Here is a 14,917-nt window from a genome sequence, read left to right on the forward strand (position 1 = left end):
CTCCCCTCCCAGAGCCAGGAGAGAACCCAGGAGTCCTGGTGCCCAGCCCCCGAGCGCACCTGGAGAGGTCGAGGCTGTGGGGCACCCGCGCCAGGTCGCTGACCAGCCCCTTCTTGAGGAAGAGGCGGATGATGTTATTCATGCCGTTGTGCTGGGTCTTGGCGGCCGCGCTGCTGTAGAAGCTGGAGGTGGAGGGGCAGGACTCCATGATGGTGCTGATGATGCACATCACGGCCTGCAGCCTGGAGAGGGAAAGGAGGGGTCAGAGCCGCACCACCCCTACGCTAGAATCACCCCCACTGCATCCGGACAGGCATTGGTGTCTGCACTGGGAGATCACCCCCAGCGAGGTGCTGGTGTCAGCAGTGGGATACCCAGATATGTTCTTCCCAACAGTCAAGGGGGGGGGGGGGGGCTGTTCTTCTCCTGCCACACAGACCCCTGCCTCTCAGTGGGGCGCAGCTGGTGAAGCACCAATTGCCCAGAGCTCCCAAAATGGGACTTGACACCCCTCTGAGGTGCATCGAGGCAGATCCCCCTGCCCCACCCCCCAAGCGACTGGCTCAGGCTCTCAGCACACTCCGGCAGCATCGGCCTTTTAAGCTTTTCTCCCCAACCATCAGGGCCAGAAACCTGAAGAGGGGATTTGGGATCATCCCAGGAGCCATGGCCTTTACCAGGTCCTGGAGCCCTGATTCCTGACCCAGCCTGTTAGACTCCCCACTGGGCAGAGAACCCAGGGCTGCCAGCCCCCACTCACCTGGCGTGTTTCTCCGTGCTCTCTGCCATGGCCAGTGCCCGACCCAACGCAGCCTTCACCTCGTTCACCAGCGCCACCTGGGCATCCGTGCCACTGCCTGCCGCAGCCAGGCTAGCAAGGAAGAGGCGGGCCAGTGCGGGGGTGTCCTTATCCTCCACGTTCTGGGTGTGGGGCAGCAGGTGGTCCAGGACAAAGGCCAACACACTGCAGTCCTGCTGGGACATGGGGAGGGGTGAGTGGGTCCCCATGCCACACCCCAGAACCCTGGCACCGAGCCCCCCCAGCTCTATCCCCCCAGACCCCACTGCCCTCCCAGAGCTGGGGAGAGAACCCAGGTGTCCGGGCTGCCCCTCACCTCCTTGATGAGCTCGGACTGGCCCACGGTATAGCTGTAGTTGGCGATGAGGGTGGCAATGCCCACGTAGGAGCGCACCAGCTCAGCCAGCAGGCGCAGGATGGTGGAGGTAGGCATGAGCGGCTTGCTGCCCTTGGCCTTCTGCTTGCCCTCCTCTGTCGCCTTGTCTCCCTCCTTGTCCTTCCGGCCCTCCCGCGACTCCTCGGGGGTAGAGGCTGTGGGGGGGAGATGGGTTAGGTGGGGGGTGCACAGAAAGGGGTCCTCAGGGAACCCGGTGGCAGCCGAGATCCCCAAGGGGTGGCTGAGGGAAGGATCCTGGGGACCCCCAGCAGTATTGGGGTACAGGGGGTCCCCCAGCCCAGGAAGTCACCGTTACCTTCTCCTTGGGGGGTCCCAGACGGTGGCGTCTCAGCGGCTGCCCCGTCTGCGCTGAACACCTGGGCCTGGGAAAGGAGAGGAGGGGTCAGCGCCAGGTCACCTTGGTGTGGGGTAACCCCCCACCCCCACATCTCAGGCCCTACCCGCCCCGGCGCCGCCCGGCTGGACTCACGGTGATGGCGAAGCCGCTCTGTGAGTCGAAGTCGCTGCCCTGGCGGGTGAGGGAGCGGTACTGCTGGTACACGTCGTCACCCACGTCCGACAGCAGCTGGCTCACCTCCTGGCTGGCCGTGCCCAGCTTGGTCTCGCTCTTCTCAGCTGCGGAGAACGGGAGAGGGTGAGAGACAGCTCGGCCGGCCCAGAGCCCCGGGCCATGGGGAGCCTGGCAGAGTGGGAGGGGGGCGGGTACCTTCGTCAGGGGCGTGGTAGGCGGCCAGCGCGTTCAGCATGTCGTAGATCACCTCCTTGATGGGGTCGGGGATGACGGGCAGGGCAGACGGCTTCACCGGCGTCGTCTTCACCAGCTGCACTGCGTTGGGGCCTTTGATCCGCAGGTTCTCAAACTCGTCGTCCGATGCTCCCAAAGGGAGAGAAAGGGAAGCAAAATAGAACCCAGGAGTCCTGGCCCCCAGCCCCCTGCTCTAACCAGTAGACCCCACCCCACTCCCCTCCCAGAGCCCCGTAGAATCCAAGAGTCCTGGCTCCCAGGCCCCTGCTCTAACCAGTAGACCCCAGTCCCTGCCCAGAGCCCGGGAGAGAACCCAGGCATCCTGGGTCCCAGGCCTGCCCGGTCTGGGCGGGGGAGCCGGGGGTGGTGTCTGTGCCCCACTTACCGGTGCCTGAGCCGCGGGGGGCGGGCAGGGCGATGCGGATGCAGCCGTTGGCCACCTCGGTGAAGATCTCGGGGTTGCGGCAGGCGGCCGGGCCCAGCACACGCAGGATGTAGTTGATCTCGCGAGAGCCCAGGCTGCCCGACACCACCCCGGAAGTGGTGCTGCCCGCGCCGCTGGTGGCCGCCGAGCGCACCACCTGCAGGGGGACAGGCCACAATGCAGCAGCTGGGGGGGGGGCCGGGCCAGGGGCACCCACCTTCTCCCTGGCATGGCCTAGGAGCACCCACCGTCTCCCCAGCGTGGCCCAGGGGCCCATGAGGTGACAGGGGGCGGGGCTGGGAGCACCCACCATCTCCCCAGGGGACCCCATGCAGTGCCGGGGGGGCAGGGCCAGGAGCACTCATGGGGTCCTCAGTGTCCCCCAGGGGCCCAGCCGGCAGCTCCCACCTTCTCCATGGTGTGGCGCAGGGTGCAGGGCTCCTCGATGATGTGCCGGAAGAGCAGGGTGACCAGGGGCGTGAAGCCGTTGAAGCCGGAGCTCTGGGTGAGGCCAAGGATCATGCGGGTGCTGCGCAGCTCGGCGAACATCAGGGCGTATTTGTGGTGGCGCGTCAGCCGTAGGCAGAGGCGCAGGGTGGCGTGCAGCGTGTCGGGGTCCACCGGCACCCCCAGCATGCTCACGCAGGCCCGGATCAGCACCGTCACCATCTCCTCCGTCAGCCCCTCGAGCAGGATCTCTGCCGCCTTCGGCTCCTCGGGGGCCGCCTCCTTCTCGGGGGGCAGGGGCTCCACGGGCGCTGGGGCCTCTGGGGGGCAGAGCACATTGGGGATGGCAGCTGCCCCCCACTCCCACCCCACAGCCCCCCCACCAGCCCGGCCCGGGCTCCCCCGGTGTCCCCCACTCTCACCCCGCAGCCCCCCCGCCAGCCCGGCCCGGGCTCCCCCGGTGTCCCCCACTCTCACCCCGCAGCCCCCCCGCCAGCCCGGCCCGGGCTCCCCCGGTGTCCCCCACTCTCACCCCGCAGCCCCCCCGCCAGCCCGGCCCGGGCTCCCCCCAGCTCTGCTGGTGTCCCCCACTCCTGACCTGCAGCCCCCCCGCCAGCCCGGCCTGGGCTCCCCCCAGCTCTGCTGGTGTCCCCCACTCCCGACCCGCAGCCCCCCCGCCAAGGCTCCCCCGGTGTCCCCCACTCCCACCCTGTAGCCCCAGCCAGCCCAGGCCTGGGCTCCCCTCCCCCCAGCTCTACCAGTGCCCCCCACTCCCAACCCGCAGCCCCTGCTAGCCCAGCCTGGGCTCCCCCAGTCTACCCGCAGCCCCGCCACCAGCTCGAGGGGCGTACCATTTGCCTTCTCCTCCTTGGCTTTGCCCTCCGTTTCTTTGGCCTCCTCCAGGGTCTTCTCCAGCTCCTGCCCGTTGCTCTCCTTGGCTCCCTTCCCAAGCCGGGGCACCCGCAGCAGCGTCAGCATCACGGGGCGCCGGTTACCGGTCTCCTCGTTCACCTGGCAGGGGAAGCGGGGGGTTCAGCATGGGGTCGGTGGGCCTGGGGATGCCCGCCAGCCGGGGGTCCCCGGGAGCGCTCTCCGTACCTGCACCATGGTGGTGAACTGCACGGTGTAGCGCCGGCGGCCGGCGGTGAAGCGCACGCTGGTCTCGCCGGCCTTCCAGGCCGTGTCGATGGTGCTGTTGTTGCTGGCGCTGTAGCTGCACCAGCGGCCCGAGCGGTCGTCAAACCAGCGCCAGTTGTTCCCATTGGCCTGGAGATACTGGGGGGCAGAGAACCCAGCCGCTCGCAGAGCCCAGCGGATCGGGGGCGGGGGCCTCGCCTCGCCTGGGATCCTTCCATGCCCCTCCAGGCCTGCACTCCCTCCAGCCCCCGGCCTGCGCTCCCCCACAGCCACCCGGATCCCCCCAGGCCTGCGGCACCCCCAGCAGCCCAGATCCCCCCACCCACCTGGCCTGCTCTTCCCCCCACTCCCAGCCACCTGGATCCCCCCACCCTCAGGCCTGCTCTCCCCCCACCACCCGCTGCCAGGATCCCTCCCTGATCCCCTCAGCCTTTTCCACTAGGGACGCTCCTTGCCCGGTGGCCGAGCAGAGAGGGAGGCAACGGGCACAGATCCCCCCGGGCAGAGCCGACAAGGCCTGTACCTTGTTCATCTGGGCTCTCCTCTTGGACGAGATGGCCGTCTTCTCGTAAAAGTCAATGAGCAGCAACACTGGGGTGATCCACCTGGGGCAGAGAGGGAAGGGCAGTCAGTCCCATGGAATGGGCCAGGCCTGCCCCTCTAGGGTGCGCCAGCCCCGATCTGGCCCCAGGGCAGGGACTGGTTGGCTCAAGGGGGTGGGGAATGGAGCACGGGCCTGTCCCCTATGGGGTGTGCATTTGCAGGGTCTGAGCAGCACCCCAGGTCAGTCCTATGGGGACCCTGTCCCCTGTTTGCCCAAGATGCAGGGAGGCTCAGGGAACCCTCTAGGCCCTTACTTGGGGGTCTGCACCTCCTTCTGCTCCTTGGCGGCCTGGAGGCAGGGCTGCACCACCTCCAGCAGCTTGATCAGTACGTTAAGGACACCGCTCGACTCCACCACGCGGGCACACGGCAGCTTCAGCTCCTGCACAGGGCACATGAGAGATGTGGGGTGGGGCCAGTGGGTTGGCCCCGCCCCCCAGACAGCATCACCCCCTGCTGGAGGGGACGAGCGCCGCTTGGAATGGTTAGTGCTCGATTTAGGAAGCCCAGACGTGCCTCAGTTTCCCCGACGTTTTGCACGGCAGGCACTTGGGGTGGGGGCGAGGGGGGGTTTCCCCAGCTGCAAAGGGCTGGCTGAGGCTGACCCCGAGACGATGACAAACCAGGCTTCAGAGGGAGGGAGATTCCCCCGCCCTGGAGCAGTGGCAGGTAGCAGATGGGGAGTCTCCCTGGGAGTTGATGGAGGGTGGCTGGCTCTGGGCTGTGCTACCCCCAGGTTTCCTGCACTGTGGGTAATACACCAGCCACGCTGGCAGTGCAGCCAGGTATCACGGCCCAGTCGAGTCCCCGCGGAGGGTCACAGGCTCTCCCAGGAGCCTGACTCGGTGAGATCTGCTGGGCAGAGCATGGGTTGGGAGGGAGCCGGAGGACAGGAGCCCAGGGGCTCAGTCTGAGGCGGCTGGAGGCCATGGGGCCGGCCCTGGATGAGGGGGAGGCCCCCTTGGGAGTCAGGCACATAGGAAAGGGGAGGCTGGGAGCTAGGACTCCTTTGTTCTCCTCTGAGCTCTGGGAGGGCAGTGGTGTCTAGTGGTTAAAGCAAGAGGGCTGTGAGCCAGGACTCCTGGGTTCTCCCCCAGCGCTGTGGCCTCACCTCGAATAGCAGGGTGAGCAGCAGGATGCGGGTGGCCAGGTTGGCAGCCTGGGGCAGCGTTGCCATCTGGCTGATCCACTCCGAGACCGTCTTCGTGTCGCTGGTGGTGAGGGGCAGGGCTGCCTTGATGAGCACGTCGGCCGCTTCCCACACCTGGGGAGGGAGGGGGGACACAGGCAAGCATCAGACCCTGGGACCCAGGCCCCCCAAGTGACCTGTGCCCAGGACCCACACGGCCCCCTCCATGGGTACCGGCCCAGGACAGATGCCTGCAGTCTGGCTGGGGCAGGGCTCCTCACCTGCTTGACCACTTGCTTGAGAATGGTGTCGCGGTAGGGGGCCCCGTTGCGCTTGACGGCCGTCATGATGAGGTCACAGACGCGGTACACGGTGTCCGGCAGCTCGTCCAGCAGTTGGGAGCAGCCGGGCAGCATGGCGTCTGTGAAGCCGTGCAGCTCAGCCGGGTCCAGCGGCTGCGCGTCCTCAAACTTCTCCAGGCACTTGGCCTCCTCCTCCTCCTGCTTCTCCCGTGCCTTGCGCTCCTCTTCCTCCTTCCGGCAGGCTGCCTCCTGCGCCGGGGGTGAGGGGCATGGGGTGAGATCTGCCTGCCTGCCGGATTCCCCCCCGCTGCACCCACTGCTGGATCTCCCCCCAGCACTGCCAGGCCTCCTACACTGTATCCGCGGCACCCCACAGCCCCCTGCTATCCCAGCCCTGGGCGGGTCTGTTACCTCCGGGGACTCGGCCCGCTGCTCCATGGGGATATCCTGGCCCAGCGACATGGCGATGGCTCGCATCATCTGGTCCTCCTCCGACATGCTCAGGTCCTGCAGCACAAGCCACAGGGCAGTTGAGGGGTGGGCGCCAGGCAGCCCCAGAGGGAGCTGGGGGGCAGAGGGGCTGGGTGGGGGGGACCCGGAGCCGGGCCACAGGGTGCTTACCCGTACGACCCCACCCACGAGCGGCGGCGGGTGGGTCAGGAGGTACTCTGTGGCCTGCTCCATGGTGCTGGTGTTCAGCAGGGCCTCCATGGCATGTTCCCGCGTGAAACCCATGTCCATCAGCTGGGAGAGGGAGGCGAGCCTCAGCAGGGGCAGAGAGAACCCAGGCGTCCGGGCTCCCAGCCCCCCGCCACTCCCCTCCCCGAGCCAGGAGAGAACCAAGGCATCCTGGCCCCCAACCCCCTCACTCCCCCACCACTCCCCACCCCGAGCCAGGAGAGAACCCAGGCATAGTCAGTCCAGGCTCCCAGCCCCCCTGCCCTGGCATCACCCCCTACCTACCTGCTGCAGCTGTTGCTGGTTGACCTGGGGCTCACGCCGGGCTCCACCCTCCTCCTGCCCTGCCTCCTCCTCACCACGCGCCCCCTCCTTCTCCTTTCCCAGGCGCTCACGGATGAGGGGCTCGCCCCGCAGGATGTGGCACAGGATGGCTAGCATGGACTCTGCCATGCGCCCCCCGTACACTTTCAGGGGCTTGCGGTTCCACAGGTTCTTGATGCAGGTGAAGGCCGCCTGGGGGCAGAAGGGGTTAGTGGCACCTCCACTGTTTAAAGGTCGGATCCCCATCACTGCTGGTGCCCACGGTGGGATCCCCCCCAACATCAGTGGAACTACTGGTGTCAGCAGTGGGATCCCCCATATATTCCCCTCACCCAAGAGCCACAGCATCTGACCTGACGTGCTCTCTCCTGCCTGTTTCCTGAGTGGGGCCAACAGGGCTCCATGGCAGTGGTTGGTGGGGGGCAGGGAGCCTCACCCCTTCAGCAGCAGGAAGTATCCCCCGTACTCCCACTGGTGCCACAGCACACCTGCCCAACCCCAGTAGCTGGGGCATATGGCCTGGCGCCATCTCCTCATGCAGCTGCTCCCTGGCACGCCAGAGACTGAGCAATGAGCCTGGTGGGGACGGGACACCAACCGGCCTCAGCACCCACCTTCTGGGTCACCACCAGGAAGCGCAGGGCGCTGAACTGTGGGTAGTTCTGCCCGCCCGGCAGCTTGGCGGGCAGAGCATGGGGTGACTCCAGCACCGTGCTGGGGTTCACCATCTTCTCCACCAGCATGAGCCAGGCGTCCAGGAACTCCCCCGTCCCGTCCGGCAGGTCTGGGTGCTCCAGCCCTTCAGCCACAGGGACCTTGCCCCCCATGGAGAGGGCCCAGTTGAAGGTCCTGGGGTGTGCGGGGGAAGAAGAGGAGAAGGGCAGGTTAATGGTCTGCTGGCCTCTGTTTCTGTTCCAGGCTGGGATCCCCCCACCCTCAGGGAAGCAGAACCCAGGCATCCTGGCTCCCAGCGCCCCTGCTCCAACCACTCCCCCTCCCAGCACCCCCGCTCCGACCACTAGACCCCACTCCCCCTCCCAGCCCCCTGGCACCGGGGACAGAACCCAGACACCCCAGCCCCCCTGCTCCGACCACTAGACCCCACTCCCCCGGCACCAGGGACAGGAGTCAGGCATGCGGGCTGCCCGGGGCACTCACTCGAAGAGGGCGTTGTGGCCGCCAGAGCAGAGGAATTTTTGCAGCATGAGGTGGTAGGGATACTTGCGCTCGTCGAACAGCATGGGCGACGTGAACCCCACGGAGCAGATGAAGAACGTCAGCCTGCGGGGGGCGGGAGAGAGGTCAGCCCCACAGCAGGGAGCCCAAGACAGTCCCAGACCCCCCTTGCCGGGCAGACCAGAGCCCCCGCACCCACGCCCTCCTCCGACACACACCCCTGTGACAGTCTATACCATTATGAGCCCCACTTCGTGAACCTGAGAGGTACTATCTGAAAAGTCATAATCTGCTGAACATCACAGTCATGGCGAAACAGGTTCGGTAACACTGCACATGAAGTTGAGAAATTCTTATTGAAACAGGCTGTAATTCTGCGTAACGCCCGGCCATCAGACACAGCCTCACACCTCATGCCCAAAAGAGCCGGCTTGTCGCTTGCACCCCAGCTAGGGGTGACCACTGGCCTCCACCTCCCCTCTCCCTGCTGGTGACACCAGTGAACACCCGAAGGATACTGAACTAAGGGGGAGGGGTCCCAGGCTGGATGGAGCCCCAACCTGCGACGTGTACCGCGCGCACGGGGAGACAAAAGCTCCTGCTTTTCACACTCACCGGAAGCGGGGCGTGGGGGTGTAGGGCGGGGGCTGCCAGGAGAGCCCCTTGGTCAGCAGCTTGGTGAGGGCCGACGCAGTGGAGCGGGCGGCCGGCGTGGGGGCGGTGGTGGTGCTGGCCGCATGGTGGCTCCGTCTCTGGCGCACGGGGGAGCCCACACACAGCTTCACCAACAGCCCAAACAGCTCAGCCAGAGCGCGGCCCAGCCGGGACGAGGCTGGGGAGGGCATGTGGTGGAGGTGAGCGGGCAGCCAACACTGGGCATTACCCAAGGCCCAGAGTCCCCCGGCACGTAGGATTTGCTGTCCCTCCCCCCAGAGCTGGGGAGAGAACCCAGATGTCCGAGCTCCCAGCCAACACCACCCCACCCAGCTCTAACCCACCAGTCCCCACTCCCCTCCCAGAGCTGGAAAGAGAACCCAGGGATCCTGGCTCCCAGCCCCTGCGCTCTAACCCCCAGATCCCTGTCCCCTCCCCGAGCCAAGCAGAGAACCCAGGCATCCAAGGCTCGTTCGCATCGCTTACCCGACAGGAGGGGTTTGATCTGCTTGATCCTGGCTGCCATGGCTGGTGTGATCTTGGCTTTGCCCTTGGCGTCGGCGGTGCTGGGCTCGTCCGTCTCCATGGGGGCCAGCGCGTCTCCGTCCAGGCCGATCCCCTCCAGCAGGCCCTGGGCCGAGGGCTCCACGCTCCCTCCCGCAACTGCCTCCACGTCACCTTCTGGGGGGGCGGGGGGAGATTAGTGCTGGGCAGGGCTTGAGCCCTGGACTAACCAGGAGCCCCCCAGACACTGACCCAGTCCCCAAAAGAGCTGTTCATGCCAGGATCCACTGGACTCCACTGCCCTCCCAGAGCCAAGGGAGACCCCAGGAACCTGGAGAAACTGAAGCGAGCCCCACTACGGCACCCTGTCCCCGAGTCCATACCTGCTTTCTTGGCTCCCTGGGGGGCGTTGGGTGCCGCCTTCTCCTCCTTGGGCACCAGCTTCTGCATGTCGGCCTGGCCAAACTCACAGCCTGTCGGCAAGCTGGGAACAGGGACGAGGGGGCATCAGGCCCATGGGGCCGCCCGACCCGGTACCTCCACGCCACAACCCAATCAGACCTGTGGGCCCACCCGGACCGATACCTCCCCCGCGGCCATATCAGACCTGTGACCCCAGCCAGGACCCCATTTAACTCCCACCCCTTAGTGTCTAGCCTGATAGGAGCAAAGGGGCAACTGCAGCTGACTCTTTGGGGCTGCCATGGGCCCGGAAGTAGTGTCTGGGTGCAGACAGGGGCTCTGGTGGCACACGGGGGCTCTATGCGGCCAAGCTGGAACAGCATGGGTGTGTGTGGGCGGGGCGGGGGGGGCAGATGGGCTCCCCAGGCCCCCTCAGCCTTGGTTGGGCCCCCCGTACCTGTTGGGGGTGCAGAGGGACAGCAGCACAGTGCTCTCCCACACCAGGGAACAGTACAGCTGGCTCAGCTTGCTGAGAACGCTCAGGCCCAGGTGGGAGCCCCACTGGTTCACCGAGATGGCCCGGATCTCGCTCTGGAAGAAACGGTGCCAGGGGCTGAGCAGAGCTCTTGCTGAAGACTCGCCCCACCGCCCCCAGCCGCCTGCCCGCCGGCTCAGGCGGCCCCACCGCCCCCAGCCGCCTGCCCGCCGGCTCAGGCGGCCCCACCGCCCCCAGCCGCCTGCCCGCCGGCTCAGGCGGCCCCACCGCCCCCAGCCGCCTGCCCGCCGGCTCAGGCGGCCCCACCGCCCCCAGCCGCCTGCCCGCCGGCTCAGGCGGCCCCACCGCCCCCAGCCGCCTGCCCGCCGGCTCAGGCGGCCCCACCGCCCCCAGCCGCCGGCTCACCTGGCCCACCCGGCAGGTGTGGACGAACATCATGATGTAGGCGTGGGCGGCCGTCAGCGCGTGGAGTAGCGGCGTGGCCTGTGCCGACAGGGTGGCATCGGCTACGTTGCCCGCAGAGGCCAGCTCCCGCAGCAGCACCGAGCCGCCTGGCGCCTCAATGGGCCGGTGCAGGGGCTCCAGGGAAGAGAGGATCGAGTCGAGCTGCAGCAGCCCTTCCTGGAGAACCTTGGGCTCGTGGGAGAGCGTCTGGAACAGGGAGCAGGGTGAGTCCGGCCTGCCACCCCCCTGGGAGCTGGGCCCCTTCCTGCCCCTCTTCTCCCAGTGCCTCCAGATCTGGGTTCCAGCCCTGACTCCAGGGACATGGCCAGCTCCGTGCCGGGGTGGGAGTTGCAAGGTTCCACGAGTCGCCCTCTGCTGCCAGCTGCCCTCTGCCTACCCTGAGGGCAAACGCTGATTCTGCTGAACCAGCTGCATCATGGGAACCAGGGTGCCCACGGCACCCCTCAAAGTGCAGCGGGCTGTGGTCCCACTTGCATTCCTGTCCACCCCCAGCAGGGTCCCGGCCTCCACGTGGAAATCCCCCTCAAGAGCTCGGCCTGGTTTCCATGGAGTTCCACAGGACCACGTCCCTGCTGGAAAGGATCTGGGGTGCCAAGTACTAACAGAGCCCCAGGAAAGTGATTTCAGAAATGCGGGACAGACCGATTCCCACCTGCTTTGTCTCCCCCATCCCAGATCCAATAGCCCAGTGCCCGGCAGCCCCAGGCAGCTCCCCCGACTTACCAAGATGGATTTGCAGACGCCGGCCACAGCCTGGCAGGCGGCCGAGGTGGGGAAGTCGATGGGCAGGTTGGGCAGGCCCAGGATGGTGACCAGGGGCAGCAGCCCCTTCTGGCTGACAAACTCCTGACAGTGGTCGTCCGTGGTGTTGTTGCTGAGAATGGACTCCACGAACTTCATCTGGGGCAGGAAAGAGGAGGGTCAGCCTGGGGTACAGTCACCATGCCCCCCTCCCTCCATGATCTCCCCGCCCCGTCAGCCTGCTACACAATCTCCCTCCCCTCCCTCCCCAACCCACTGTGCTCAGCCGAGAGAAGACTTGGAAGGGATGGGGACCGAAGGGTACTGGGAGATGGGGAAAGGTCTCTCGCACAGATGAGCTTGGGGGGGCGGACGGGCCCATGCACGTGGCAAACGGTCCTGACTTTGCGCCCCCATCCCCTCCATGGCGCGTGGCACAGATGCTGGCCCCATCACAAGACTCGCCATGTGGATGGGGGGCCCTACAGATTTGGGAGCCCGCCCCCGGGGCTATAACAGGCCAGTGGACAAAGCGATGCCCAGGCTGGGCAGCTGGCCAGGGGCCCCACGTCCCCCCAACCCTGCCCAACTCACCACATTGAGAATATAGTCCATGAGGGGGATGGGGATTCGCTCCTCTGTCCCAACCACCCTGGAAGAGGAAGGAGAGCACCTGAGTTAGCGCCCCCCAGTTAGCGTCCTGACCAGCCTGGCACTGAGGGGCAACGGTGGGATCCGGAGCCCCCAGCATTGAGATCACGTGCCCATGCAGCGTCTAGCTCCAACGCCCACCCATGAGTGGCTGGGTCACTGCCATGCCTGGAAACGTGGCAGGACCAGATCTGCCCCTGCCCCCACCCCAGGCAGGACAGAAGCTTCCAAGTTACTCTAGGAGGGTGGGGGCAGGCCCCAGGGCTGGGATGGTCCTAGCCTCCTCCCTGGGGAAGCCACCTACCCCAATCGGGCCTCAGTTTCCCCCTCCTTCCCTCCACAATCATCAAGCTGGAGATCGCTTAGCTGCGCTCTGGTGGCAGAGCCATTGGGGCCTAATTCACCATGTTTGGTTAGAGCAGGGGGCGGGGGCTGGGAGCCAGGACTCCTGGGTTCCCTCCCAGAGCTGGGAGAGGAGTAGGGTCTCTAGTGGATTAGACCATGGTTGGGCTGGGAGCCAGGACTCCTGGGTTCTCTGCGAGTGGAGCTGTGAAGACCAGTTAACCCTTTCCCAACATGAGCTCGGGAAAGACAAGCGACTGGCCCAGCTGCCAAAGGGCTCCCCCGGGTCTAAGGGGGTGAGGGCGAAGCCCGGCTCCCCCTAGCTGCGGGGGTGGCACTCACTGCTGGCTGGGCTCCGCCTCGCTCTGCTGGGTGGCATTGAAGCTCTGCATGGCCTGCACCTCCTCCTCCTCCTCGTCTTCGCTGGAGGCCTCCTCGGCCGCGTGGGTGGAGCGGGGCGGCGGGGCCGTGGCCGTGCCGTCGGCCTTCTGGATGGAGGGCTTCTGACAGATGTACTTGGGGTCCCGGCCCAGGTTGCAGATCTCCTCCAGCAGCTGCGGCAAGGAGGAGATGGCGCAGTGAGCCGGGACCGACAGCAGAGTCCCGGGTCTGCCGGGCAGAGCCCAGTGCCCGATGCCAGGGCGGATGGGCAGCGGGGGAGACCCATCATGCCAGGTGCTGCACAGACGCCATAAGAGGCCCTGGCCCCAGGGGTTGACGACCCCAGCGTAAGGTTGGACAGACAGAAATGGGGAGGAGACCCGTCCCTTGGGATCCCAACTGTCTCTGGATCGGCCTGGCCGGCGTGTACAGAAGCGCTCAGACTGGGGGCAGGATTTGGGGGGACAGTTGGGGGGAAAAGGAGCGGAGGGGCTTACGATGATTTCAACTAACTAGGTGATACTAGTCAGATGGCTCCTCATGGTGGCCCGAGCCCGGGGTGGGGCCAGAAGGGACTGGTGGGGGGTGCATGTCAGAGCCATGTACTATGGACTCATGACGACCAGCGCTGCAGGACAGCACTGCCGTGCCCTACTCCTCCCCTGCACCGCACAGAGTGCGGCCCCCAGCTGCCCGCCCCCTCCAACGCCGCAGGCCAGGCGAGTCGAGGGCCAATGGGACACGGGTGGGGGCAGATCCAGCCTCCCTCTCCCTCCCCCACTGCCAGAGGGCCCAGGCCCCTTCCCTACCTTGATGATGGCGGTGGTGGCATCCGTCTTCAGGGTAGGCTGGTGCCTCATGAGCTCATCCACGGCGCTGCCCAGGTTAGAGGCAGTGTCCCCTGCAGGGTAGGGCAGGCTCAGCACGCGACAAAAGAGCCCCAGAGCTGCCAGCCTCCCATGCAGGCCGGGGCGCCCCCTTGTGGCAGGGCAGCTTGTCAGGTCTGGCCACAGTGGTGGGGGAGGTGAGCCAGGACTCCTGGGTTCTTTCCCTGGCTCTGGGAGGGGACTGTGGCTTAGTGGTTATGGCAGGGAGTCCTGGGTTCTCTAGCTGTGTGATCTTGGGGAAGTCCCTTCCCCCAGGAAAGCATCCGATGCCCATGGCCAGGCTTGTGCCAGGCTTAGAAGCCTGGGCATGGCAGGTGAGCACCCCCCCTCCCGGTACTCACCCAGGGGGTCGGAGCTGCGTCGGCGCCGCATGGCGGGCAGGTAATCCGGGGACAGCAGCACCTTGAAGAGCCGCTCGAAGGGCTGGCACTGCACGAAGGACTGGAGGCCGCGGGCGTTCAGACACAGGGCGCTGAACACGTTGGGGAGTGAGCCCAGGACTTCCCGCGTGGCCGGGACCTGCCCGAGGGGGGAGAGAGCAGAGTCAGCCACGGGGGCGGGGTGCTGGAACTCAGCTGCCCGCCCCCACACCCTCCCAAGAGACAGGGGGACTGGCCGGGGAATCAGACAACCACCCCACAGCAGGGACTCCGCCAGCCTCCAGCAACTAGCTCACAGCACGCCAGGCGGGTGGGTCAGTCCCCAGCCAGGGGAGGGGGCGGCCCCCTGCGGCCTGCGCAGCCGGGAACGGAAAGAGCTTCGATCCAGGCAGGGACCCACAGCCCGCCCCAGCCAGCCAGGCGAGGGCATGGGGCAGTCCGGGCTCACGTCTTTGATGAGGAGGGCGTGCAGCATGACGTCCGTCAGCCCGTTGTCCTGCAGCGAGGAGAGCAGCGAGGGCTCCTGGAACACGAAGACCGTCACCACCTCGGTGGCTGCGGGGCGAAAGAGAGCACAGTGGGTGAGCGATGGCTGTCCCACTCCTCTCGGAAAGACGCCCCCAGCTGGGCCAGGGATCAGCTACTGTGGGCAGCCACCCGTTTGGGAAAGAGCCCACGGAAACCACTCTCGCCCACTTTCATGCTTCAGGGCTTCAGCCAGGGGTCTGCAGGAGGTCAGGAAGGAATTTCCCTCCCCTCATGCCCAATGGGGCTATTTATTCCCCCCCCCACACACACACACCTTCCTCTGAAGCATCAGGGAGGGTGGAGACAGGCCATCCGACAGCCTGGG

General features: G+C 66.6%; 1 protein-coding gene across 6 annotated transcripts in view; it reads right to left on the reverse strand.

Annotated features, from left to right (window-relative positions):
• The window catches only part of HUWE1 (HECT, UBA and WWE domain containing E3 ubiquitin protein ligase 1), a 60,250-nt gene that overhangs the window by 19,225 nt on the left and 26,108 nt on the right, over positions 1 to 14,917 (reverse strand). For 4 of the 6 annotated variants that reach the window (XM_048832996.2, XM_048833001.2, XM_048833000.2 and 1 more), the window contains 30 exons: positions 14,513 to 14,619; positions 14,026 to 14,203; positions 13,607 to 13,698; positions 12,759 to 12,970; positions 12,018 to 12,075; positions 11,406 to 11,582; positions 10,623 to 10,868; positions 10,179 to 10,312; positions 9,703 to 9,803; positions 9,302 to 9,496; positions 8,777 to 8,993; positions 8,144 to 8,266; positions 7,600 to 7,834; positions 6,947 to 7,177; positions 6,605 to 6,727; positions 6,395 to 6,490; positions 5,963 to 6,232; positions 5,664 to 5,816; positions 4,807 to 4,934; positions 4,473 to 4,554; positions 3,911 to 4,087; positions 3,664 to 3,823; positions 2,774 to 3,132; positions 2,327 to 2,522; positions 1,903 to 2,070; positions 1,666 to 1,811; positions 1,492 to 1,558; positions 1,116 to 1,330; positions 761 to 975; positions 60 to 242 (listed from right to left, as the gene is read on the reverse strand). In XM_048832996.2, coding sequence (XP_048688953.2) covers positions 60 to 242; positions 761 to 975; positions 1,116 to 1,330; positions 1,492 to 1,558; positions 1,666 to 1,811; positions 1,903 to 2,070; positions 2,327 to 2,522; positions 2,774 to 3,132; positions 3,664 to 3,823; positions 3,911 to 4,087; positions 4,473 to 4,554; positions 4,807 to 4,934; positions 5,664 to 5,816; positions 5,963 to 6,232; positions 6,395 to 6,490; positions 6,605 to 6,727; positions 6,947 to 7,177; positions 7,600 to 7,834; positions 8,144 to 8,266; positions 8,777 to 8,993; positions 9,302 to 9,496; positions 9,703 to 9,803; positions 10,179 to 10,312; positions 10,623 to 10,868; positions 11,406 to 11,582; positions 12,018 to 12,075; positions 12,759 to 12,970; positions 13,607 to 13,698; positions 14,026 to 14,203; positions 14,513 to 14,619 — 5,044 coding nt within the window. The remainder of the gene's footprint in view (positions 1 to 59; positions 243 to 760; positions 976 to 1,115; positions 1,331 to 1,491; positions 1,559 to 1,665; positions 1,812 to 1,902; positions 2,071 to 2,326; positions 2,523 to 2,773; positions 3,133 to 3,663; positions 3,824 to 3,910; positions 4,088 to 4,472; positions 4,555 to 4,806; positions 4,935 to 5,663; positions 5,817 to 5,962; positions 6,233 to 6,394; positions 6,491 to 6,604; positions 6,728 to 6,946; positions 7,178 to 7,599; positions 7,835 to 8,143; positions 8,267 to 8,776; positions 8,994 to 9,301; positions 9,497 to 9,702; positions 9,804 to 10,178; positions 10,313 to 10,622; positions 10,869 to 11,405; positions 11,583 to 12,017; positions 12,076 to 12,758; positions 12,971 to 13,606; positions 13,699 to 14,025; positions 14,204 to 14,512; positions 14,620 to 14,917) is intronic. The other 2 variants (XM_075122562.1, XM_048832999.2) reach the window with 1 other exon arrangement.

The sequence above is a fragment of the Caretta caretta genome, chromosome 23, assembly GCF_965140235.1.
Source record: "Caretta caretta isolate rCarCar2 chromosome 23, rCarCar1.hap1, whole genome shotgun sequence".
Classification (NCBI taxonomy): domain Eukaryota; kingdom Metazoa; phylum Chordata; order Testudines; family Cheloniidae; genus Caretta; species Caretta caretta.